Source organism: Pelodiscus sinensis, chromosome 23, assembly GCF_049634645.1.
Source record: "Pelodiscus sinensis isolate JC-2024 chromosome 23, ASM4963464v1, whole genome shotgun sequence".
NCBI classification, from domain to species: Eukaryota; Metazoa; Chordata; order Testudines; family Trionychidae; genus Pelodiscus; species Pelodiscus sinensis.
In genome coordinates, this window is record NC_134733.1 from 11,523,349 (window position 1) to 11,550,225 (window position 26,877).

General features: G+C 43.3%; 1 protein-coding gene across 6 annotated transcripts in view; it reads left to right on the forward strand.

Moving 5' to 3' along the window:
* Window positions 1-26,877, forward strand: part of MTOR (mechanistic target of rapamycin kinase) — a 126,123-nt gene that overhangs the window by 52,725 nt on the left and 46,521 nt on the right. For all 6 annotated transcript variants that reach the window (XM_075906250.1, XM_075906253.1, XM_075906251.1 and 3 more), the window contains one exon: window positions 22,426-22,501. In XM_075906250.1, the coding sequence (XP_075762365.1) occupies window positions 22,426-22,501 (76 nt within the window). The remainder of the gene's footprint in view (window positions 1-22,425; window positions 22,502-26,877) is intronic.

Sequence of the window (26,877 nt, forward strand, 5' to 3'; positions counted from 1 at the left end):
GGAGACTTACTCAGTCTGGCTGCTCTGATGGCAAATGTCATGGAGGCCTGATTTTAAAATAAACAAATAAATACATCTTTGCTTGTGCCTGATGGAAAGAAAGTATGGAAGACACAGTTGAGTCATCTTGTTCTACACAGAAGTCGCTCACTGACTCTGTAAAAAAGCAATGAACATAATTAAAACCTTATAGTCCCTGATGCATCTTGGACCTGTGGAAACATAACTTGCTCCAGCACTCAGCTTTTACTCCTCAGCCTTCTTAAACTTACTGCTAGAAGTTTTGCTTGTAGGGACTGATGAACTTGCCAAGCAGCTAGTAACTTTTCATCAAAGCAGCAGCAGTGCCCTGCTGAGCACTTGGGCGGCCACCCAGGAGAAATGCAGATGCTGCCCAGCTCATTAGCGGAGTGCCCACTGCCAGCAGCATGTGTTTCTGTTGGTGGTGCACAACTGCATATAACAAAAATTATTCTGCACATGGATGGAAAAAATAGAGGGTGCACTAAGAAGGGTGCAGAGAAGTGGAACAATGAAAGCATCAGAATGTTTGCAGAGATAAAGCATGGTGATACATCCTGCAGATGCTGTATTTCCCAGGGAGGGATGAGAGCATGCATAGAGATCTCTAAGTTCATAGCATGGTTGTCTTAGTGGCTGATCCCTTCTGTGTGCTATGCGTAGGGCACACCGCTGCCATATGAGGTATCAGCAGGCAAAGGCTCCCATGTGTCCAACTCCCTCAGTCAGAAGTGACAGGTATTGTTCAGTCAAAATACAGCAGCTGCCTCTCCACACCAGAGTGTTGACTGTTGCTTGTTTTCCGTTGTTGGCATTTCAAGAACCTTCTATAGCAAAAGTGTGTTTTATACCACAAACTACCATGACCAAAAGTCTGACCTTTTTGTTATGCATGTAATCCTGTCTGAGCCCTCTTAGCCAGAGCTGCTGTCTTTCCCTGGGGGCAAATTCTTGTCAGGCTGTGAGAGAGGAGAAACATGTTTTTGTCAAGAGCAGAGACCAATAGTGAAGTAGACTCTCTCCCCCTCTCCTCCTACCAAAAAAAGAAGTTGGATCTGAAGAAGTGGGTCTGGCCCACGAAAGCTTATCACCTAGTAATAAATTATCTTGTTAGTCTCTGAAGTGCTACATATTATTTCCTTTTGTTTTACCAAGACCAGACTAACACGGCTACCTCTCTGTTACCAAAAAAAGGGCATTCCTATTTGTACCCATGCTGTGGTTAAGCCCTTGTTGTTTTGGTAATTCTAACAGACTCTTGTATTTTTCTAAGCCAGTGGTTCCCAAACTCTTTGGCGTCACGCCCCCCTTTTTGATTTTTGAAACACACACACACAGCAGCAAAACTTGTTGAGCAAAAAAAAAAAAAAAAGGAACTGAGCGGGTCAGCATAACTTGATGGGGGGGGGGTTGGATCACCTCGCACACACACCCTGGAATTTCTTCACGCCCCCCCAGTTTGGGAGCCCGTGTTCTAAGCAGTTTTGAAAGCTGATCAGCAGTCCTTGGTCCCAAAAGTGCAGCCTGTCAGTGATGTGCCACTATTTGATAAAGGGGCATGTCCCCCACCTTTGTCGCTGTTCTATCTCCCTGAAACTCATTTGCATTTTTAAATGATCTTAGTTCTTGACTACATATTTAAGGCTGCCATAATATAAGAACCTCAAAAATTGGGAACAGGATAAAGATGGTGGAGGGTTACTTGGAGCATTGGGGGACACTGAAACAAATCCTCCTGCTTTCAGCATTGAAGTAATGAACAGATCCAATGTGCAGACAAATTCTTGCCTTCAGTCAGGAATTACAGTGCAGAAGGGAAACTAGTCCAGTGGTGAAGGCATTCGACAGGAGACCTAGACTTTATTGCTGGTCCTGCCCTGGAATTGATTCCTCTGAGTCACGTTACTTCGCCATTCTGTGACTCAGACTACAGAGTTTTTTTGGAAAAACAGCTGTTTTTCCAGAAAAACTTCACTTACGTCCACACTGTGATCGCGTTCTTTTGAAAAAAAATCGAAAGAACAGAGGGGTTTTTCCGACATTGGTAAACCTTTTTCTATGAGGAAGAAGCTTTTTTCCGAAAGCTTTTCGGAAAAAGGCATATGTGGATGGAGAAGAGGGAGTTCTTTTGAAAAAAGAGGGAAGAGGAAAAAGCACAGGTGCCCTGGTGGCCACTCTGTCTATAGTAATCAGAGCTTAAATGCGAGATTCCCATTCGGTGTGGACACTATCTTTCGAAAAAGTAGATTGCTTTTTCGATGCACTTTGGCACTGTGGATGCTCTCTTTCAGAATAAGTTGGTTTTTTTTGTTTTTTTTTTGTTTGTTTGTTTTTTTGGAAGATCTCTTCTGGAAAAGCTTCTTCCGAAAGAAGCCTGCAGTCTAGACATAGCCTCAGTTTCCCAGTCTTTAAAATGGGGATGATGCTCAGTTTGCTAAACCACTTCAGCATCTACGCTATTCAAGAACTAGCAAGGTACATGTCTTAAGTAGGTAGACATGAACAGAGAAGAGGGCAAACCCTGAAAAACTACTTTTACATCTGAGGAAGCTTTAGAGAGATTTAGACAGGAGTTGTGAGTTTTAGGGTAGAAACTCAGTTCTTAACTTCCGTTGGGCTTGCTTTCTTAGTAATTATTTGAAAAACTGAGTAGCAATCTCTAAAGCAGCAGTAGCTGTCACTGCTCAGTGCCAAACTCTAATTTGTTAGAGGCTAGTACCACTAGCACTTATTGGGGATTCTTGGAGTTGGATTAAAAGAATCCCATAAAGAGGAGAGCATCTGTATACTGGAGGTGTGGACTGGTACTGGACACAACTTATGAGTGCAGAGGGCTGGTCCCCAAACTCCTGAGCAGCTTCCAGATTTATTTTCCATGTTCTGTTGCATTCTTTTCTCCTTTCCAAAATGGACAGATTTCACATTGGAATTGAGAAACTGCTTGTCTAAAAGCATCTTCTTTTTTCCTTCTCTTATAAGAAGGGATCATAAACGAGCACTACTAGCAGGATTCCTTTTCACTGCAAATGGTGGTTTGTAGAGAAGTCCAGCACGTGACCCCATAGTCAGGTACGTAGATCTGTATGCTTGAGATGTGAGCCTACTATGAGAATGGCCATCATCTTGAGAACAAAATTCCCAGCTGAAGGGCCTCTTCTCAGGACAGGAGAGTTCAGCCTTGACAGTGCTTTGTGGTTAGGAAAAACAGGATTTCTGGGTATTTTTTTTTTCTTAAGAACATTTAGTTTCCACTATAGGAAATGTGAAGTATTGGGCATGTTTCACAATGCCACAGTGCAATTGATAATTAGAGTTTGTGACCTAGGCTTAGGGAAAAGAAAGGGATGTGTGGGTTCTTCTCAGATACACAGCTTTTCTGAAAGTAGGCTTGATGCAAACTGTGTGTATTCATCCCTTTCTTGTGCAGAAACATTAATTTCACCATCACTGGCTTTTTCTGCTTTCTTCGCTTCTTGTGTTCTTAATAAATTTGTTTGTCTTTAAGGTGCCACAGCACACCTCATTGTTTTTGCTGAAACACACTAACACGGCTGCCCCTCTGGAACTGTGTTCTTAATGCTTTATCATTTTGAGATTAAAGAGTGGTGAAAGGAATAAAATTACATCAAAATTTCTGCAGAAATCTCCAACAGATGGACAAAGAGCATTTGGCTTTGTAGCATGTCTTGAGCTTTAATTTTGCTTTCCTTGAATTCTTATTTAGGACCAGAACTGCTGATGTCCTGTTGGCACCAGGATCAGAAATGTACACGCTACTTCTGTGCTAGCCCCAAGCAGTGGGGCTTGGGCTTCGGCCCTGGACTCCACAAGTCTAAGCCAGTCGTAGCAACTAGGGATGTAATTGTGTAGTCGATTAACTGATAAGCAAAAGCTTATAGGTTAATGCTATAGACTACACACATTCCCCCCTCCTCCTTCCACCAGTACATTTTTTAGCAAGCTGGCCAACAGCCTGGCTTATGCCAGGTTCGGGACATACCTCTGCTGCGGCTCTGCATTTAAAAGTGTATTAGCAGCCAGGCGGTCAGGCAGCCCAGCTCAGTTCTAGCTTAAGCCAGATCCAGGAGCTCAATCCCCTTTTCTTCCTTCCCCCCGGACAAGGACTGCTGCCACTCTGCGCAGCTGCCTTTCATATAGAGGTAGCAGCGGGGAGTGTCAGGGGGCTCCTCAGGAGTGGGGCCAAAGCGCACTGGTTGCCAGCCCCACCCCCGGGGACTATAAGGGTATGTCTAGACTATACCTCTCTGTCGACAGAGAGATGTAAATTAGGCACATCAAAATTGCTAATGAATCAGGGATTTAAATATCCTCCGTTTCATTAGCATAAACATGGCCGTCGCTTTTTTTGAAACAGAGCTTTTTAAAAAAAATGGCAGTCTAGACAGGGATCTGTCGAAAAATAAACCCTTTTTTAGTATACAGGATCTTTCGAAGAAGGCTTTATTTTTTGACAGATCCCCGTCTAGACTGCCGGTGTGTGGTGGTTGTGTTTTTTTGTTTTTTCCGAAAAAACGCCGTTTAGAAAAAAAGTGGTGGTCTTGTTTATGCTAATGAAGCGTAGAATATTTAAATCCCTGCTTCATTAGCAATTTCGACATGCCTAATCTACATCTCTCTGTCGACAGAGAGGTGTAGTCTAGACACAGCCTAAAATAATGAAGTAATCTATAAGAATTCATGAGGTTAATCAACTGTTCAATTAACTGATATTTAACATCCCTACTGGCAATCCCTTTAAAATGGGATCATGCCCCACAGTTTGAGAACCACTGCAATTGTATAGTTCTGTAACACGTGTCCAGAAGATGACCAATTCTTTTTCACACCAGGTAGGGAAATAATGCTGGAATCCTACCAGCTGTAATTCTGGATATGGTTATGTCTGACCTTGTGCTTTTCCCTGTGCAAACAAGGCTTATATCACTAGGTGGTGTTACGTAATTAGCTGGTCATTGCAGAGCACATACATGCAGCTGGTAAATGCTTTTAGGGACCTAACCCACTGTTGTCGCCTACTGTGATTGACAGCGGGGGCTTAGTAGATTCTTCGCTGCTGGCAAAATGCAGGAACTGTATTCCTAGCAACAGATCTTTGGGATATGTGTATTTCCTCCAGATGTGTAAAGTGTGTGTGTGTAGTTTAAGCTCTGGATATTTTAATAATGCTCATGTTTGTTGTTTTTAACTCTGCAGTTCACAATTAATAGACTTACGTTAGTAACTAATTTCTTATTGAAGTCAAACAGTGTTGTTGACTGAGTGATTTGGTTATGTAATCAATAGTAGAGAATGTATCCAGTAGATGAGAGAACAGAATGCTGCAGATTTCCAGGCTGGAGTCAGAAAACGAATGGAAGGATTATTTCAGAGATATGCAAGTCTATTCCCGTTACTGTTCTAGGGAAATGTCCTGATTATACTGACGATGAGTAAGAACAGATACCTCTACAGTCTCTGTTGCTGCAGCCTGTAAATATATTCCATTATTATGGTTATAAAAACAAGTAAGTGGAGGAGAAATGCAGTTCATACAAATAAAAACTGAGACATAGAAAGACTTACTGCCTTGATTAGCTTTAATTACTAAAGATGTGAGGGAAGATAGAGAAAGTGTGGTGATTTGATTTTAAAAAAAATCATTGGTATTAACTCCTGGAATAGCATGTGATATTTATACTGTCTTGGCAGAGTTCTGACCTTGCATATCTGATGCCTAAAGACTCTGGGCCTCTGGTCCTATCTTTTTCTCCTAAATGTTTTCCTTTGCTAGCTTTATCACATCTCACTTATTAAAGGGTTGACATTAGCAGGAGGGAGACTTGCTGCAGCATGTCCAACAGGGTTGGCTGAGAATTGGATTGTTTTGGTTTTCACCGCCTCACCCTACAAAGCTCATCAGCAGGCCGCTGTGTGCAGGTTTTTTTATCAACACTGGAAATCCAGCCAACTGTAAGGCCTGTAAGCGATGTGGTGAGATTTCACTGGAAAGATGAAGGGGATTGGTCTGGCCTCTGAACAGTCAATCACTGTGATGGTTATTGAAAACAGCTCTTTGCTGACATTGGTTTCCCAGAACATTTGTTCCCAAGCATGGGAATAATTTTAATGGCTTAATGGAGATGTTTTGTGGTGATTTTTTTTCAAACGTTTGTTGTATCAAGGATTCAGGGATGCCTGAACACAAGCCATAGGGGAAACTGGCCAACAAAGGCAAATAAATCCCTGAGCCAGAAGATTATCTGTTCCCCAAAGCCTCAGCTTCTAATCCCAGAGGAGAGCTCCCTGCACTTCTGCACAGGGAATATAAAACTTGATTTGAATAGGTGAAACTTTCAGAATAATGGGAAAGGCAGCCTTTTGGTGGGTGGGGAACAACCAGAGCGCTCTGGCAGCAATTTAAAGGACTTGGAGTTCCAGCTGTTGGGTTGCTGCAGTGGCTGGGAGCCACAGACCCTTTTGAATCACTTGGCCCCAGCACAGTTGCTTCCTTTGCCCCTCTTTCCCACTGCCGGGTCAGTGGACCTGGTGGGGACAGGAGAAGGGTTAAACCTCAGTTTGACTCTCTAATTTTGCTCTGCCTCTGAGCATCTGCATTAAAGCAGAAAGGTGCCTTTCCTTCCAAGCTTTTGAAACCTTTTCTGGTTAATGCAAGATGGCTACTGTGTTCTCACCACTCACTGAGGGAGATTGATTTTAGGGCCTTCTGAAAGATATCTGTTAAAGCAAAGCTTATCTTTCTTTTGTGAGAAGATAAGGTGGGGACCCAATCTGTTTTCACATACTTTTTGAGTTCTCAAACATCTTTTAAATTTTGAATAACAGACTATATTGTTGGTGACCTTCAGAGAGCAGGGAGCACTGGAATCTTTCTGTTAAGCATTAGGTGTACAGAATAAGCTAAAAGGAGAAGAAAGCCCAGCATCTGAGCACTTTCCTTCTGGTGGTAGCTGCTTTGTTGATAGGTTTGTTTTTTCAGTCCCAATTCGAGTCTTATTTTTTTTTTAAAAAGCCTTTACAAAACAGAAGCTGCTTTCTTATTCTGTACCTGTTTGGTGCATTCATAACCTAACATAAGTTGCAGTATTTTTTTAAGCAACACTAAAAACACTTTGCTGAAGGCTTGAGTACTTTGTCCTTGGTCATTAGGACAGTGAGTTTGTCGTGGACCTCCGTTTTTGTGATTACTGATTTCTCCCGTCTCCTTAACCCTTTGTTTTGTTACATTAGTTGGTCACCTTATATACCTACCCTTGCTATCCTGAAGGAGTGTGAATTGCTGTCTGGGAGGCCTGGCCAAGCAGGACTAGGGTGGAGAGAAGGCATTTGAACAATCAAGGCCAAGTCAGAAATGTGGATTAAAACTAGAGATTTTATCGAAATGTACCGTGACTCATCCATGATTTTCTGTGCCAAACTTTTTACTAAACTCGTTGCCTTTACCCTGTCTGCTAAAGATTATGCATGCAGACCACATACGGTGAAATCACTTCTTGATAACTTTTATTAGCCTCAGTTTTCATTCTTTTCTGTGATTATAGCCTGGGCCACAAATGGATCCACATTTTTGTGAACCATGGCAACTGGAACACTCTTCCAGTGTTGCAAACTGACTGATCTGCATTTTAAAAAACATTGGTTTCTACTGCTGCCTTAGATTTCCACATAAAATATTAAATCTGATTGTGGAAATTAGAGCAATCAGAGCATTTTTTTAAAATGTCTATCAAATCCCTTCCATTGCTTTGTCTTGCCGAGTTGTGTTCCTGCTGGGGACTGCCATCTGTATCCAGACAAGAAGACAACAATGATACCAGAGAGAGAGAGAGAGAAGAGCGTAAGAAATAGAAAAACTCCATAGATGTTCACACTAAACCAAAATGCAGAACTTACCTTAAAAGAGTTATCTAAATTTCCAGCTGCCCCTCTGTCTTATATTGCAGCTTTGATCTACCCCTCATAATGCTTGTAATCAGCTAACAATGGAGCTAGCTCCTTTTTTGTTTAAAAAATTGTATAGGATTAAAATATTCTTTTATCTGTTTTTCAAGAAGTTGAAATCCTCACCCTCTTCCCCCCCCCCCCCCAAAAAAAAAAGATAATTTGGACATTAGCAGCATCTTTTTTTCTTCTTCTTCTTCTTCTTCCCCAAATAAAACCTCACGAAAATACAGAATGGTAGCCAAACTCTCCTGAAAATAAAAACTTTAATTTTGTAACTGGAAGTTGATAAAATTGCATTGCAGATTATTATATATATTATCAGCTTAATCAGGATGTTGAAAGCAAATCAGGTCCTGCAATACAGAGGAAGTTAGGGAGGAAGGAGAAGTGGGTTAAACTTGAGGTTTTTTTCAACTGAAGATGAACAGTGTAGACTAGAAACCTGTCTATTGCTAATGGAGTTTTCTCTGTAATTTAAGTGAACCAGCATTAGATTCTTTTGAAGTCTCTTAATTTCAGAGATCTATTTGCAAAATGTTTTACTTCAACAAGCAGTGAGTATGAGGCACTAATCTTTTGCCAAGTTGAATGCACTACTGAATGTGTGAGTATATGCAAATTTAAGATGGATTTGCCTTTGTCTTCTTCGAAAAAAGGTGTGCCTGCCTGTTCACTTGTGTGGAAACTACAAACTGCCTTCTGTACTGCATGGTTAATTCCTAGTGAAGACATGTTGCATTAAGAATATATCTTTTTCCCTGGAGTGAAGACATAAGAACAGCTATACTGGGTCAGACCAATGATCTGTCTAGCCTTATCCTGTCTTCTGACAGGGTGGCTAGTTTCAGATTTTTCAAAGGGAATGAACAGAACAGAACAGGACAGTTGAGTGATCCATTTGTTGTTGTCCAGTCCCAGTTTCTGGCAGTCAAAGATTTAAGGACAACCAGAGCATAGGGTCACATCCCAGGGCATTAAGGTTATTACCTGTCCTCCACAAACTTATCCAATTCTTTTATTTTTTTTAATGTATTTATACTTCTGGCCTTTCTGATATCCCATGGCAACAAATTTCACAAACTGGTCATTGTGTAAAGAAATATTTTCTTATGTTGTTTTAAACCTTCTGTCTGTTAATTTCAGACCTCGTTCTTGTGTTATGTAGAGGGAGTAAACTACGCTTTTTCTTCACGTCAGTCATTTTATAGACTTCTATCATCACCCCTCCCTCCAACTGTGTCTTTTGTAAACTGCATAGTCCCATATTGCTAGTGATTTTTTTTTTTGAGAGGGGCAATCAGAATTGCACACAGTATTCAAGCTGTGGTCATAACATGGATTTATATAATGGTATTATGTTTTCCTTTGATAGTGTCCTTGACTGTAAAGATACCACCTCTGGAGGGGAGGGCTAAATGAGGGATTTGCTCTGTGTTGAGGTTGGCTAGCAAAACCATTTCAGTCTTGGGGGATATTTCCCCACTTTTTTTATCCTGAAAGATTTTGTAGATCATCTTTTTCTGGAAACTGAAAGGAAAATATCCACCTGATTCTAGTCCAGTAAATTGCTATGAATCCCAGTCACAACACTGACTAAAAGCCACTGATGGCTCTGCATGACTGGAACATTAGTCCCTCAGGATTCTGTGTGTGCCTGGATGCTTTAGCGTTGTTCATTTTCTGTCCAGTCCCAGGCAGCGATAACTGGAAAACAGTCTTGTAATTCCTTAAGAATGTAATAGAATTTTAGAAGGTTATGTCTGAGCAATGAATTAATGGCAAGTGCCTCAGGGCTTCTGGACCTGTCTGAAGAGGGGCAAGAGCAGTACGTCGCTGCTCTTTGGGGAGGAAAATACCCTATTGGTATTAATTTTCACACACATTTTGAAGGTGTTGACACTGCCCTCTTTGGAAGTGATATAGCTGCTTTTAATGTTATTGTGGGACTTCCAGGAAAAAGCACAGCCTGTCCCCCCAACCTCAAAAGAGCTCATATCCAGAGAGGTGTGTGTCTGTTTTTAAATGACTCGTTTCCCTTTGAAAACACATTCCAGTCAGCTACCGTAATGGTGATTTCATGAGCTGTCAATATGCCTTCAGTAATCAGTGAGGGAAAACTAAATCCAAGGGAGGAGAAAAGGCAAAATCCATCTAATAAACAAGAAACCCAGACTCAAGCAGGATTGGGCAAAAAATCTCCTTTATCCACACACACACACAAAAACCAGCATTTTCTACTCACCTATGTAAGATTTAGTAGCAGAGTGCTTTGAGCTTATTACTCTTAAGAAACAGTGTATTGAATGCTCTGCAGTATAATATGAACTATAACCTGTATCACTCAAACTACACCTGTCAGATTAACAAAGGACACAGAGCAACTCAGGAGCCAGGCGTTGTGGGGATTTGTTTTATTTTTTATCATACGTAGTAAGGATGAAAAACAATCCCCTATTGTAGGTACACGTGAGAATAATATGCAAACTTGCTATGCTCAGAAACTCCCAGTGAATCCCCACTCCCTCATCATTAATGTGAGTTTTTCCTGCCTCGGAAGTTTTGTGATTAAAAAACCCCTCTATTTGTACTGAAGTGACCTTTAACAGAAAGTCATTAACACATTCAGTGTGCGGCAGTCTTCTGTCCTCTGAAGAGGAACAATGGAAGCGTGTAGTGGGAAATGTCTGCTCAATCAGATTCTCATACAAATGCCTTTGTCCCTTCTTCCATGCTGCCCGCTAACTTGGTTTCTCCTTTTTGCATTTATCCATAAGCAGCTAGCTCTTCAGCTCTCTCCTCAAGCTCGACCTTGGCCATATTATCTGCAAGAAATTGCTGATGATGAGTTGGAAGGTGGATGAGACCAGATTACACACTTATCTAAAAATTAAACTGTTGTGTATCTATAAAAATTGGATCCCTCTGTCCTACCCTTCACGAGTCACTTCTCATCTTAGATGGTAGTCTCTTTGGGATAGTGGCCATTGTTTTCATGACTGTATGGCACTTGCCACAATGGGGTCCTGATCCTGAATGGATTACTGACACTATTGTGATAAAATAAACAGTACTTTATATAGCAAGTGTATTTCCCCAAACCTCCTGAATGCCTCATTTGTTCCTCACTTCTATTGCACAGCTCTTCCCTTCAAAATACAAAGCTATTCTGCTCTCCCCAGTCCTCATTAAACTTGCATTTAAACCCAACCTGCCTTGCCAGCTACCCATTCCTTTTCCTTTATGCTTTCACTTCTGAATCCATCAGACATACCATGCTCAACTGTTCTTCAGGTTCCTGTCTACTGACTTCATCTTGGCTTCTGTCCCGTTTGCTCCACAAACGCTGCTATCTCACTGAGCTTTCCCAGTTACCTTTTTCTGGGTAAGTCTCAGGACCTTTACTATATGTTGACCTTTCTTGAATCCTCTGCTGCTTTTGATACCCAGGGACACCTGCTTTAAGATCCTTTCCTCTCTTGGCTTTTGTAACTCTGTCCTCTCCTTGTTCTCTTCTTGGTCATTCTTTCAGTACAGCATTGTCTAGTGTTCCCTGTGAAATGAGCCCTTGGGCAGCCATCAAGGAGAGATTTAAATGCCACCCAGCTGTTTAGCAGAATGCCCCCTTTACCCATAGCCGGCAGCATGTGTGTTCAACTGGTGGTGCACATCCACATGTAACCAATTTTTTTCACAAGAGACGTATCCAAGGAGCCAGACAGCAATTCTGGGTGAAGCCTGCATCACCTGCAGTACAACCCAGCCTCTCCAAATGCTATAAACATTTGTTCTTTCCAGTGCAAATGTCCTGCCTAGAGTGGAGGGCTGGACTTGACGACCTTCTGAGGTCTCTTCCAGTTCTGATTCTATGATAAGGGGATGGTTGGATGAAATAACATGATCTTGGTAACTAATTGACCATTCATTTCCAGTTGGAAATAGGTCAATGGAGGGATGATAGGAGTTGCTATAGGGAACTTTCTGGGTGTCTGGCTGGTGAGTCTTGCCCACATGCTCAGGGTTTAGCTGATCGCCATATTTGGGGTCAGGAAGGAATTTTCCTCCAGGGTAGATTGGCAGAGGCCCTGGAGGTTTTTCGCCTTCCTCTGTAGCATTGGGCACAGATCACAGCTGAAGGACTCTCTGCATGTTGGGGCCTTCAAAGTATTGGAAGGCTTCAATATCTGAGACATAGGTGAGAGGATTATTCTAAGAGGGGTGGGCGAGATTCTGTGGCCTGCACTGTGCAGGGGGTCAGACTAGATGATCATAATGGTCCCTTCTGACCTTAAAGTCTATGAGTCTATGAGTGCATAACTGAAGGGGGGTCCTTGCCAAAGACCCACTTCTCTGCTGTAATTTCTACAATGTATGAGCAAACTTACGCTGTGTAGGCTGAGCCAGATAGGGAGGTTGATATTTTAGGAAAGGATCTACTTTCATGACATTCATTTGTGTATAAAAATTATATATTTATTTGACTACCTCCCTTTCACCTTCTCTTTGGTGGCTGCTTGTCAGTGTCTTTCTGGGGTAGGGACTAAATCAGTACTTCACCTAGCACAACAGAACCCTAATCCAGATTGGGTCTTCCAGGCACTACAGTCAAAGAAAGAAATAGCAGAGCTAAGCTCCTCATTGGGGATTATTCCAAGGACATGTTGCAAAGTAATATTTCTGACTTTTATTTAATGCCAAGAATTGATTGTACATAGGACTCCTGTTTGTTCTCCTATGAATCATTCAAATACAAATACAATTTAAAAATATTTTTGACCTTTTTTCCCTTTGCAGATAGCGAATAGTTGAAGGTGTTTTTGGAAAGTGAACCGTTCCCTCCTCTAGCTTATTTTCCTGTTTGCTCATCCAGAATAATCAGAATCAGATCTGACTTTGTTTTTTGAACAAATGGTTAGTAGATTTTGCCAACTGAGCACAAAGGTTGGATTTAGGGATTTCTCATTGCACTAATTCTTATGGCAGAAAATGCTTGTTTAAAAAAAAAAAGTGAACAAATAATGCAATATTTTTGGAGTCTGGGGGGGGGGGGGGATTGCCATCTCTTGTGCAATGGATAACACACAGAGAGAGAATAGAAAGTCTCCACGTATGAACCTCTTGTCTTGTTTAAATAATAGGCTTTTGTGTTTTTAGTTCATGACTAATGTTCCTGGGCTGCCCATGCCAATAGTCTGGATTCTGAATGTTCACTGTGATGCCAGCTTTTAGAGCTGTTTCAGTTAGACCATCACCCCCCCTCCCATACCAGTGTCTGTAGGAAGTGACCCCGGGACAGAGGGATGGAACAGGGGGAAGGATGGTCTACATCAGGGCAATTGTGGGAGAAGGACCCAGAGGGTTGCCTCTCTATTTTTCCTGCCAGGTGAACCTCCAATGTAGACTCACATGCCTGAGCACCTTCCTCAGTGCATTCCAGAACTCCCTGGAGGGTGAATAAAAAAGGAATTATCTGGGTTGGACTGACACATTCTCTTTTAAATACCACCCATTTTATCCCTTGTTTGTTTAGTACCTGGGCCAGAATTTCTATCATGAAAGAGAAGTTTTCCTGACTGACAGCTGCAAAGCTATAGATACAGCAGCTTCACTTTTAAATCAAGGTCTTCCCTCCCTCCCCCACCTCTCCTGCAAATTGTGCCTTGTTAAGGCTTGTCTGGAGTGCAGAACATATCATTCTATTCTGGACAGCAAAGGAAACGTGCCCATAAAAAAGTACCAGGCTCTGTCAGTGAACGAGCTCTGCTAATTGCTAAAGAATAAAAGATAATGGCCAATTTGTCAGCAAGCGTTGACAAGAAAGATAAAGTTGGAAGTAATTAACTGTCAGACATGTGGGGAGTGATGTGTCTGCCAATGGCTCTCTAAATCATCGGGCTATGAAATGTGACGGACATTTATCACTTTTATGATGCAGCACTGACTAGCTCCTGCTTGGGAAGTGTGGAGGCGGTATGTTCTTTGATTGCCACCACTGAGAAGCAGGGATATTCCTAATCTTGTCCTGCCTTGGTGACTAACTATGGAAAGTGTGATTGGCTGTGCATTCTTAGCCCAATGGAGTTTGGTTCCACTTAGTGCATTTTGAGCTCATCTTCCTTTTTTGTTCTCAAGCATTCATTCTGTTCTATCTGGTGCACTCCTTAAGTATCTGAACTGTATCAAGGAAGTTTAACCAGGCTGGGAAGAGTCACAGGTGAAGAACTAAATCAAGAGTGCATGGAAACATTATACTAATATTTCACTTTTCTTCTGGTGTCTTGAAAAGCAGCCAAAGCATTTCACAACCATTAATTCAATAAATCTCATGACATGCCTGTGAAGCAGGTTAAGTATCAAGATCTCGATTTTTTTAGCTAGTTTAACTGACAAATTCTGACTTGCCATAGCGGAAATCAGCGACTTTCAAGAAAAAGAACCCAAAAGTCCTTTCCTGGTTATTTGTGTTAATCATGATTAGTACCCTTCTGAATTCTTTAAAGTATTAAATGCACTCGATGAGGGATAATCAGGATCATATCTCCCATCCCTTGCCTTGCAGTGACTTAAATTGGAATGGGACAAGTTGTGGGTGACCATCTCATTCATGGAACCAAAATATCCATTTCAAGTGTTTTATGTTGCAGTGTTTCCCTTTCAGGTCACTGCAATAGAAAGGGAGGGCCTTGAACCATTTGGGCCTCCAGAAGCCCCACAGGAGGCGGCTATGTAGTGAATTTAAAAAAACAAACAAAAAAATCCACCAGGAGCCAGCCTCATGGTTTCCTGGGTGTTTTCCCCCTGTGCTATGGTAGGAAGGAATAAAGCACCATTGTCTGTTACCTCTCAGACACAAAGCTGGGTCTCTGTAGAGCAGGCATGAATTAAACTTGTACCTATTTCTCTCTGTTGCCCATTTAACGGCATTTTGGAAAAGTGGGGGCTAGGGGTGTGAATCTTCCCATCCCAAGCATGCAACGCCACGAAACATTCCAGGCCCTGTCTTCCTCACCACTTTTGTAGTGTCTTTGAGTCAGCTTTATAAGGCTAGACTGTGGCACAAACAGTCTGACCTGATTGTAGAGAGCCCTGTGTACCCTTGTAGTTGGGTTCTGTGTGCCCCAAAGGGTGCGCAGTTCTCATTGTATAGGAAAACAAGATGATATGCGTGATGCATCCAGATTAAGGGTTGTGATGTAAGCAGACTACATGCATGGACAATGAAACTCTGAATCAGGGGTAGGGAACCTCGGAGGTCAGATGTGGCCCCCAGCTTGCCTGGATCCAGCCCCCGAGGCTCAGGGCCCCCTCCAGCATTGGGGAGCCCAGCTGGCACTCCGGCTCCCCCCCCCCCCCCCCTTCTACCCCACTGCAAAGCTGGAGCATACAATACCTACTAGCTTGGGCCCTCCGAGGTGCTAGTGTGCAGTGGGCTTCATCTATAACCATGAATGCTATATAATCTAGTCTCAATCTTTCTGCCACTGAAATCAAACCAGGGTATGTATTTTTGTACATAAATACTGCAAGAGAACAAGTCCACAACCAAAACACAAGCCCCCTGCTGCAGATCAGATGAGCTCTTATATTGTATTTTATTATTGAAGTCCAGGTGTTTCCAATGGCTCTTTAGTAGTTAATATCCATATATCTTCCCAAGTCTATGTATGACTTAGAGCAGGAGTGAGGATTGGGGTCCACTGCAAAAAACAAAAACAAAAAACCAGAATCCAGCATATATATAACAACAAAATGCAGTTACCTATCAATTAAATTCTTTTGTAGGAGAATAGCTACTTTTTGGACACTCAGTCATTAATTTAAAAGTAGGCATTCTTCTACAAAGGAATGTTACTGCCCAGTTACAGAGAGAGACTGATAAACTGGAATTAATCTGCAAGTTCGACACTGTTACCCTAGGGGCTTAAATAAAAACATTGATTAACACACTACAAAGCCAATTTCCCAGGCCTTTGACATTTGCATTTTTACATCAAAAGCTATGAATGGGACACATTCAGCCCACTTAATTAGCTTTATTAACATGAGTTCTACAGTTGACAGGTAACTACTCTTGGGGTATGTCTACACAGCAAAGTTATTTCGAAATAACAGCCCTTATTTCGAAATAACTTTCTTAGCTTCTACACAGCCAAACCGCTATTTTGAAATAAATTCAAAATAGCGGATCGCTTATTTCGAATTTGGTAAACCTCATTCTATGAGAAATAACGCCAAATTCGAAATAGCTATTTCGAAATAAGTGCTGTATAGACACTTATTTCAAAATAGAGGGCCTCCAGCCTTCCGAGGGTGCCCTGGTGGCTACTCCAACCAAGAACACTCTTCTCCCTCTCCCTCTCCCTGGAGCCCTTAAAGGGGTAGACTCTGGCCACAGTGCCTGTGCCAGCTCAGCTCCAAGCCTGCCAGCCCAGAGCCAGCAGTCACTGCCCCTGACCCAGTGGCCCCAAAACATGAGCCAGCAAGCCACCAGCAGCCAGCCCTCCACAGCTTCCCAAGAGCAGTCTGCCAGCTCCCAGGAGCCTGACAGGGCCCGGAGAAGGTGAACACCTTCCTGGTCCAGTGTGGAGATCATGGACTTTATTCAGGTTTGGGGGGATGCCCCCAACATCCATGATCTCCGCACTAGATGGAGGAACGCAGCCATCTAGGGCAGGATAGCTGCCAGCCTGGCCACCAAAGGCCACATGCGAACCCAGGAGCAGGTTTGCATGAAAATCAAGTTGGTTTGGCGAGAGTCCCAACCCTGAGCTTCCCCTCCCCGTTCTTCCCCTTGCTTCCCCCTTCCAGCTCCCTCCTCCCAGGTTTCCCCCTCCCCTTTCCCACCCTCTCTTCTCTCCTCTTCTGCCTCCTTTCTCCAGTCTCACCAGAGTTTCATTCCCATCCCCCCTCTCAGTTTTGTTAAATAAAGAGAGTTTGTGTTCATGAAAATACATGAAGTTCATGATGTTTATTTGACATCAGGAACGGGTGCTAGGAAGGGGTAAATGGAAGGACGTGAGGGGGGAATGAGGCACAAGCCCCCGGTGGAGCAGACCAGGGAGGCTCTTAGTGCTCCTCAGGGTGAAAGCTCTCCCGCAGGGCCTCCTGGATATTGACAGCCCCCCTAATGAACCTCCCGGATGGCAGCCTGCAGAAAGTGCAGCCAGGCTCACAGCAACCAAGAGAAGCACCAGAGTGCCCATGGGTGGCTCTGGCTCCATGTTGCAGAGTGTTGTGGTGTCCCGAGTGAGGGGGACCAGAGCATGCAGAGACAAAATGCTTTGCTGTCCCTCATCGAGGTAGACAAGCAAGCAGGGAAACCTGAGAACTGTCGGGGGGGCGGCCTTTAAGCACAGACCTCAGATCGCCTCAGGCAGCAGTAAGTCCTGACTTGGTGCCCTGCTGGAACTGGTTCCAGCCAGCCTTAAATGCGATTCAGAGTCCATTCAGTGGCTATTTCGAAATGCATTTTGTGTGTAGACGCATTATTTCGAAATAAGATATTTATAAGATATTTTGAAATAACACTGTAGTGTAGACCATACCCTTGCTGTTTATATATCTTGGATTCTATTCTTTCCACTCCAACTCATCTGATGAAGTGGGCTTTACCCACAAAAGCTCATGATCCTATATATTTTTGTTAGTCTCTAAGGTGCCACAGGACTACTCATTTTATCATGCTCTTGAAAGCCTATGAATGAAAAGAAGATAAAGGCTTAAAGAAGCCATGGAGTTGAAAATATCGTGTATTTGCAATGGCAACAGCCTATTTAACCAAGCTAGCACTAAAACCTGTAAATTAGGGTGCACCCATGATAGCATTATTTCTCCCAGATTATGCTTTGGGACGAATCTCTAATCCAGTTCCTTTTAGGGGATGTTGGTCCCGGATTTAAAAAAAAAAGCCGCAATCACTCAGGAACTCTGAATATCTGCAGCTGGTACTTAATGGCACGAGGCTCTGGAATATGTGGAGGAGGACAAGAGGAAAGGGGCCAGTAAGGAAGTCCTAGATTAAGGCAGAATGAATCAGAGGAAATTAAAATGAAGAAATGGAATATGCAAGCAGAAACACAAGTCGTGCTTAAGTCTCTTGCTGGTCACGGTGCTAAATCTCATTTGAATCCCTAAATCTAGTGGCATCAAAAGGAAAAAGTGGTGGACTGGGAACTAGATATAGCAAAAAAGAATCCAGAAGTCCTTTCCAGCATTCATTGCTGTGATTTTTTACAGATGGAGCAGAATTTCCTCTAGAAATCACATGTACTCAGTGATACCCTAGCCTTGCAATACCATGGTCATGTTGATTACAAATGTATTGTTTTATATAAAAATGCACACAGCTACAGTAAACTTCCGATAATCCGGCACTTTTAGGACCCGGGGGTGCCGGATTATCAGATATGCCGGACTATCAGAAGGGGCGGCTATGAGGGGTCTGGAGTAGGGTGGGAGGGGATGCCACCCCAGACCCTTCATAGCCCCCCCTTACGATAGTCCGGCTCTGCCCCAGGCGTCACTGATTCAGCCGCTGCTGGTCAGTTTCAGCAGCAGCTGAATCTGGGATGCCTGCAATAGAGCAGCTGGGGTGCTGCCGGGTTGGTCCCGCAGCGCCGAGGGGCGGCACTATGGGACCAACCCCGCAGCACCCCAGCTGCTCTGCCCCAGGCGTCCGGATTCAGCCTGCTGGTGAAACTGACGCTGCTGGTCAGTTTCAGCAGCGGCTGAATCCCGACGCCTGGGGCAAAGCAGCTGGGGTGCTTCCGGGTTGGTCCCGTAGCGCCGCCCCTCGGCGCTGCGGGTCCAACCTGGCAGAACCCCAGCTGCTCTGTCCCAGGGGTCCCCAAGTCAGCTGCTGCTGAAACAGATCAGCGGCTAATTCCAGGAAGCCCCGGTTAGAGCAGCTCTGCCCCCGGCTTCCTGGAATCAGCTGCTGATCTGTTTCAGCAGCGGCTGAATCGGAGACCCCTGGGGCAGAGCAGCTGGGGTCCTGCTGGGTTGGTCCCGCAGCGCCGTCTTTTGGCGCTGCGGGACCAACCTGGCAGCACTCCAGCTGCTCTGCCCCAGGTGTCCCCAAGAGCAGCTGGGGTACTGCTGGGTTGGTCCCGCAGCCCCAAGGGGCAGTGCTACGAGACCAACCAGGCAGCACCCCAGCTGCTGTGCTCCCAGCTTCCCCGATTCAGCTGCTGGTCAGTTTCAGCAGCAGCTGAATGGGGGAAGCCTGTCCGGCTGCCCCAGCACTTCCGGGTTCCTGATGGTGCCGGACCATCAGGAGTCCCGGAGCATTGGATGCCGAACTAATGGAGTTTTACTGTATATTTATTTGTGCCTCTGTCTCTTATTGTTAGTGGAATAGGAGCTTAGTTGAGTTTCACCAGTAGTGAAAACTGCAGTTAAGCAGCTGTGAACACTAGCACTGACTTTTAGTCTCTACAGCGTTTCCTTTTGTTTGTGACTTCAGTCACGTTCCTCTGCCATGGAAAATTGGGCAATTGGTAGCTAAAAAGGACAGCAGCAGAATTAAAAATATGGGCAGTTATCTTGGACAATGAGGGAGGACAGCTCATTTCAAATACAACTTCCCTGTTCTGAATATGTGGCAATAGTTATTGGAAAACCTGTTCTTCTCTTCCGTCCCTCTCTCATGGTGGTTATAATTTTGCTAATTCCCAGTCTTACTGAAATAAATTTTATGGCACAGGTGTGTTGTCTGATCAGACCCCTACAGTAAGCTCTTGTGCACATCAGCCAATCCCAGAGGTCATCAGCATGTCTTCCGATTGAGCATTGTGGATCTCTGGGTGTTTCCTATCCATTTGTTTTTATCTGATTTGACCTATTTTAGACAGGCCTCATATCCATTACAGAGAAATCCATCAAAAGTGTCAAAATTAAATTTTAAAACATCGCTCAGTGCAATCTCGTGATGTTCAAAAGCCAAAAGGGCTCATCATTAGTTGTATGACAGTTACACAAGAGGTTCTAGTGAATGTAACCATGAAGACTTATACCTGCATGTCACAGTGTTATTCAGTGGGTTCATCTCCAGTCATAGATGCCATCTGGCCTGCTGAGAACTGCCAATACCTTGCATGTAATGAATGGAATTCAGAGCTCTGCAGTCCAGGACCAGTCTTAACCCCCTATGTCAGCAATGGGTAACCTAGACTAGTGTGTGGCCCTTTTTCATGTCAGTGGGCTGTGAGATGGTTTCCCGGAATAAGATAATTTTACTAACTGCACTTGCGTACTTCGAATTTGCGGGGAGTGACACTTGAACTGTAGCAGTGTGTTGATTGGATACAAATGGAGTGCACGGCTCTTACAGTCAGTGTTTTGTGCAATCCATGGACAGAAACCAGCAGAATCTGGCAATGCTGTGCATGACCAACGATAAACAAAATGTCTTGCAGGCCGCACATAGAATCCTGATGGGCCAAATGTGATGCCCTAGGTGATGGGGAAGCACTGGGATCATGAGTCCACCTCCGTTTGCATTTGAGGAAGGGCAGTAATCAGTCTCCTCTCCGCTAGGCCTGCTGTTGGAGTGGGGGTTAGGGTCTCAGCATACAAGCTGCAAGCTTACATGGGACTCCTTCTGCGTGGAGAAGGGAGAGAATGGAACTTTTGCAGAGAAGGGAGTGAGTGACAGAATTACTATGGCTATTCCCAACCAGTGCAGCCCCGTTGTGTTGTTTAGGTGCAAAGCAAAGAGTCTAAATTCTGTGGAGTTATGAGTCTTGAGAGGATGACCTGAGAAATGTTAGCCCTGTTGTGAACCAGCGGTGTTATGCAATGGCCACTTGCTAAGGGACCTTGATGCTGTGTATATTGTTTGTGCTATGCCTATTTTCTGGTTTGTGTACATGGTGTTAAAATGTCTCTTACACATTCCAATACCTGTTACTTTCAGCAACTCAAGAAGCTTTTGAGAAAGTGGGATGCTCTATCAATAAATGTAATTGACTCAGTTTGTTCTCCTGTAATGAAGTGGGTTTGACCCACAAAAGCTTATGCCCAAATAAATCTGTTAGTCTCTAGGGGTATGTCTACACTAGCTACCCTAGTTCGAACTAGGGTGGCTAATGTAGTCATTCGAACTTGCAAATGAAGCCCAGGATTAAAATATCCCGGGCTTTATTTGCATGTTCCCGGGCGCCGCCATTTTTAAATGCCCGGTAGTTCGAACTCCGTGCCTGCAGCTATACATAGCATGGGCTAGGTAGTTTGAACTAAAGCCCCTAATTTGGACTACCATTACTCTTCCTGCAATGAGGAGGAGTATATAAAACAATGGTACGTCCACATCTTGAATACTGCTGTGGTTGTGGTACAGATGTGGTTGCCTCATTTCAAAAAAGATATATTGGCATTGGAAAAGGTTCAGAAAAGGGCAATAAAAATGATTACGGGTTTGGAATGGGACCCATATGAAGAGAGATTAAAAAGACTTGGACTTTTCATCTTAGAAAAAAGGAGACTAAGGCGACGTCTAAACTACACACCTCTGTTGACAGAGGGATGTAAATAAGAAGTATCGAAAGTGCAAATGAAGCCAAGATTTAAATATCCCATGCTTCATTTGCATAATGGTGGCTGCCGCTTTTTTTTAGAAACGAGGATTTTCCAAAAAAAAACCAGCAGTTTAGATGGGGCACTTTCGACAGAAATGCCCTGTTTCAAAAGATTCTGTACTCATTTTTGAAGGACAAAATGAGGAGTACACGGATCTTTCAAAACGGGGCATTTCTGTCGAAAATGCCTCATCTAAACTGCCGTTTTTTTCTGAAAAGCCCCATTTCGAACAAAAGCAGCAGCTGCCATTATGCAAATGAAGCACGAGATATTTAAATTCCGGCTTCATTTGCACTTTCAATATGTCTAATTTACATCCCTCTGCCGACAGAGGTGTAGTTTAGACGTAGCCTAAGAGGGGATATGATAGAGGTCTATAAAATCATGACTGGTGTGGAAAAAGTGAATAAGGAAAAGCTATTTACTTATTCCCACAATATAAGAACTAGGGGTCACCAAATGAAATTAATAGGCAGCAGGTTTAAAACAAATTGAAAGGAAGTTTTTCTTCACTCGGTGCACAGTCAACCTGTGGGACCCCTTGCCGGAGGATGTGGTGAAGCCTAGGACTTTAACAAGGTTCAAAAAAGAGCTAGATAGATTCATGGAGGTTAGGTCCATGAATGGCTATTAACCAGGATGGGTAGGAATGGTGTCCCTAGTCTTTATTTGTCTGGAAATGGGTGACAGGAGAGGAATCGCATGAGGATTACCTGTTGTGTTCCCTCCTTCTGGGATATCTGGTATTGGGCACTGTCGGCAGACAGGATACTGGGCTAGATGGATCTTCGGTCTGACCCAGTATATCTGTTCTTATGTTCTTGAAACATCAGAGACTACACTAAATGTTCTTTTTTTCCTTTCTAGCATTAACAATAAGCTGCAACAGCCCGAGGCAGCTGCTGGGGTGCTTGAGTATGCCATGAAGCACTTTGGAGAGCTGGTAAGTCTCTGTCTAGATGTTTGGATAGTCCTGTTCCAGAGTATCTCCATGTTTTCAGTTTTTCCTCCATGACCATATTTCTGCTCTTTACTGTAAAATAGCTTTAGCTCATGTCCCTGTAAATGTGACTCCTTCAGTGTGCAGCTTCAGTTCACTCCAGTCCTAAATACTCATTTAGTGTTGCCACGCTTTGTTAATCAGCTGCTGTGTGCCACTCCAAAGGCTGCTATATTTCAGTGACAGGTGGAGTGATACTATTTTGTTAAAAAGTGCTTATAACGCAAAAAGCACTTTGGAACTATTAGGATGCAGCAGTATATGAAAATGATTGGGTTCAAAGGTGGGGTAAATGGGTGAAATCTAAAGGCCTGTTTTATATTGGAGGTCAGACAGATGATCTAAAGGTTCTGGCCTGTCTGTGAAATTCCTATAGCAAGGGAAGCCACGTGTAAGTATCAAAGCTCCAGACCAAGGTAAATTAACAACAGTAGTATATTTATCAAAGGTTAATGTAAGCTCCAGGAAATTAAAAGGAACAAGATTAGGCAGGAAACCTACTAGTAGCTGGGAGCTATGGAATATTTAGACGGGAAAACTTCCTTGGCTTCTTCCTCACAAGTAAATCACTGTTTGAATAAAGGGTGCTATTATAAAAGCATCAAATTCACTTTTCCAAATGTTTTGTAACCTACATGGAGACTTGCTGTCATGACTACTCTGAACTGTGCGGCTCACTCTTGAGTCGTTGAGTTGGGTGTGTGGGCAGGAGAACGTCCTTCAATTCTCATGAGTCTTGCTTTAAAGCATAATAAATCTCTGAATAGTAGCCTGAGGTTCTCTCTCTCTCTCTGCTTGTCCTGACATGTTTTAATGAAATGCCAGAAGTGATTGGTTAGAAAACAGGATATCTGTCAGGTCGGTAGTTGACTACAGATATGATTGTCCAGCACAGGGGGAGAGGAAAGGAGAGTCGACTGCGGTCTAGTGTACTGAATTAGTCCAGCACACTCTCATTGTGAAGCTCTTTGCCAGAAATCCTGGTCTATTCTGGCTCATATTTTTTAAATACTCATCACCAAAAGCAGAAATGAGAGTATACACATCCCATAGAGATGGTAGTCACTCTCTTAGGCTGCATTTACAGCCTTCTATATTTGGAAGTTCAGATGATTCAGGTGAAACTTGGGGTTGCACGTACTGTGGGCTCGGCCTGGCCAGATACCAATCAAAGTGCTACCTTAGGCAAAGCTCCAGTCTGAACTCTCTCCCATGTATGCAAATGGGCTTGATCTAATGGCTAAATGGAAAAGTGCTAACCTACAGCGTGAAGGTTAACGCTAAAGTGGTCAAGCTTGTGTAACTAAAATGAGGCACTTAAATCCATACGTAGGCACCTATGCAAAAGACCTGACTTTCACAAGAACTCACCTTATGTAGCTGCAGAAATTGTGGGTGCTCAGCAACTCTGAGTAACAATCCATTTTATTGGATGTCTGTATCTGAGGCAGAATGGAGATGATGATGTTTGTATTATTACATTTTCGGTAGGCACTCAGCTACTCCAGTGACGGGGCCACATAAGTACCTAGAGAGATTTTAAATCGGGTTGTGCTTCTAACCCTTCCTTCACCCAAGTAAACACCCAATAGCTGATGCATCTTGATAATGGACCTTCAAACAAGCAGATCAATCAGTCTGTCAGTCTATTTGCACACTTGCTGAAATAAGTAAATGACGCTTCCAGACCTTTCTGTATTTGCACAGTAGTTTACTTAGTATTTCTAACTTATTTAAAAAACATTCGCACGCACATACCCCACACTCCAATTCACTTGCATTCAGGAATCTCCCCTGCACCATTCTGGTCTGGGGTAGAGGAAGAAATCTGAAAAGAAACTTTTCTTGGCAAAAGGGGAAGCAGCAGCAGAAATTCAATGGACAGTGTTCCCCTTTTAAACAGACCCCTCTAGTGGGGACTATTGGGAATGTGGATACAGGTCAGGTCTGAGCACAGCACAGAGGGGATGGATTCAGGCTGAGCTGTTTTGGAGGTGCTATGTAAAGTTTGGCCTTAGGTTGGAAAAGAGGCCCTGTGTGGGAGGAAAACTGATTTCTAGAATGTCCTAACAGCTGATGCTGTTTCCTGAAGTATCCACTTTGTGGGGAAACTACCCGCTTTGTGGGGCCCCAGTTTGCCTCATTCCATGATGACATTGTAATCAAAATCTCTAGAAAAGAACTGGGTGGGCCTGAGTGCTCAAGATTAGGGGTGAGAGGAGGTAGTGAAGAGGACATTTCACATGAACGTTCTTTAAACATCCCCATCTAGAGAAAAGGTTCCCTCTTGCTCTTTAATGGGGTTTGAAGAAGTCGGTTGTAGTTGGAGAGTGAGAGACCCAGAGCAGACTAGGACAAGGTGTCTCACGTGGAGGGCACTGAAGTGCAATGTTTAGTTTACCCTATTCATAGCCCACATGAATGTAAAAAAAAAATCCATTTTGGCATATGCCAGAACAAAAGCTGCCAAGGGCTGAGCAGAAAAGAACATTGGCAGGGAGTCCGGTGTGGAAAAAATCTCAAGGAATTCAAAGCAGACTTATTTCCTGAAAATTAAAATCCATAAAGAATCAAGAGGTTGAAGAAAGGTTTATGCAGCAGATAATGATCTCCAGTTGGTTTATTTCTACAGCCTGTGCTGCAAACCACAATTTTTCTCCTTAAGGGTAGAGGTTAGACCAGACCATCACTCAAGAATCTTCCCCTGCTGCGAAATGGCCCAGCTCCAGTCCAGCTGCAATCTGCACAGTTGTAGATTGTGTGGCTAGCTTCTTCATCCTTGAGTCCAGAGTTCCTGCTTAAATTCATCCATGTGAAATGATGATAGACGGGTATTTTTGAAGTATAGCTCCCCTCTGCCCACTCGCCAAAACATTCATATTAGTATTTCAGTAGAAATCAGTGGGAAGAAAACCTGGAATTCATCCCTCTGATATACCAAATGCATTTAGCTCCTGTCTTGCAGGTTTGCTAGCTTTTTAGGATTACAGTTCCCTCTCTTGCACAGAATGAGCTTCCATCTGTCATAGAGGAGTTGTGCTGATATTCAAAATGGATGTAATGAGCAGAGCTGGACAAACAGCAAGCTTGAATCTTTAGAAGGAGAGGAACATTTTAGGTTTGAATCTGCAAATCAGAGACTAAATGTCTTTGATGGTCTTGTTAGGAAATCTCTGCAAGTATTTTAACCACCCATAGACATGGCTATTTAGATCTCTGTAGCTAGGTTTGCTGATAAACATCCTGCATCCAGTTTCTTCTGGTGGTGGGAGCAAATCTGGACAACGGTATATATTCAAACATCACAGTGGGCTCTTGTGTATGCAAAATTCTCACTTGGCACTGCTGCTGCCATGTGTGTATATTCAGTACCTGTACTTCTTGCTCTTCCCCTTTCCCCGGCTAGTGAGCAACTGGATCTCAGTTTACCAACCACAATAAACACAATGAAGTGTAACTTATGTACTCAAAATAGGTTCAATTCCAACTACCTAGGACATGGAAACTCTCCTGTATATCCATGCATCTATGTCAGTGATATTCAGTCCTCAATGATTCAGGAGCCAAATTAGCGATCGGCATGACCCAAAGGAGCCACAGTAGTGTGAATTCATTGCTTCATTTACCGTAGTATTATGTTCTGTATGACAGGGAAATGTTTAAATTATATATATTATTTTACATATTATTCTCACAGTAAATAAGTTAATAAGTTCCTGCAAATTGATAACTTAATTGGCTAATAACATAGTAGGAACATCCTGCTTGGCTAATAATTTAATTACATCACACAGTGTTTTAATATCATGTGCTGCAAAAATCCACAGGGGTCCCACTTGCAGCGTGTGAAGCCATGGTCTCAGAGCTTATCTTCACTGCTGCGGAGATCAACACTGCAGCGGTCAATCCTCTGGCATTTGATTTAGCAGGTCTAATAAAGACCTGCTAAATCGAACACTAATGGTGCTTCTATCGACTGCGGCACTCCTCGCAACTGTGAGGAGTAAGTGAAGTTGACAGGAGTGTTTCTTCCATTGCCCTCCTGCTGTGGGAATGGCACCAAAACTCGGCTTAAGGTACATTGACTCCAGCTACATTATTTACGTAGTTGAAGTTGCATACCTTCAGCCGTCCTTCCAGCTTTAGTATAGGCCTGCCCTCAGTATCACTGATCTAAGTCCTCCAGTGCTATTAAACTAACAGCACAGGTAAAGGGAGTAAAGATGAGCATATTTCCAGGTTCCAATTAATTGACCTAAAAAATGAAGACTGGTTAATATCTGACCTTCTGAAGAACCTCTTTGTTACTATCAACAAGA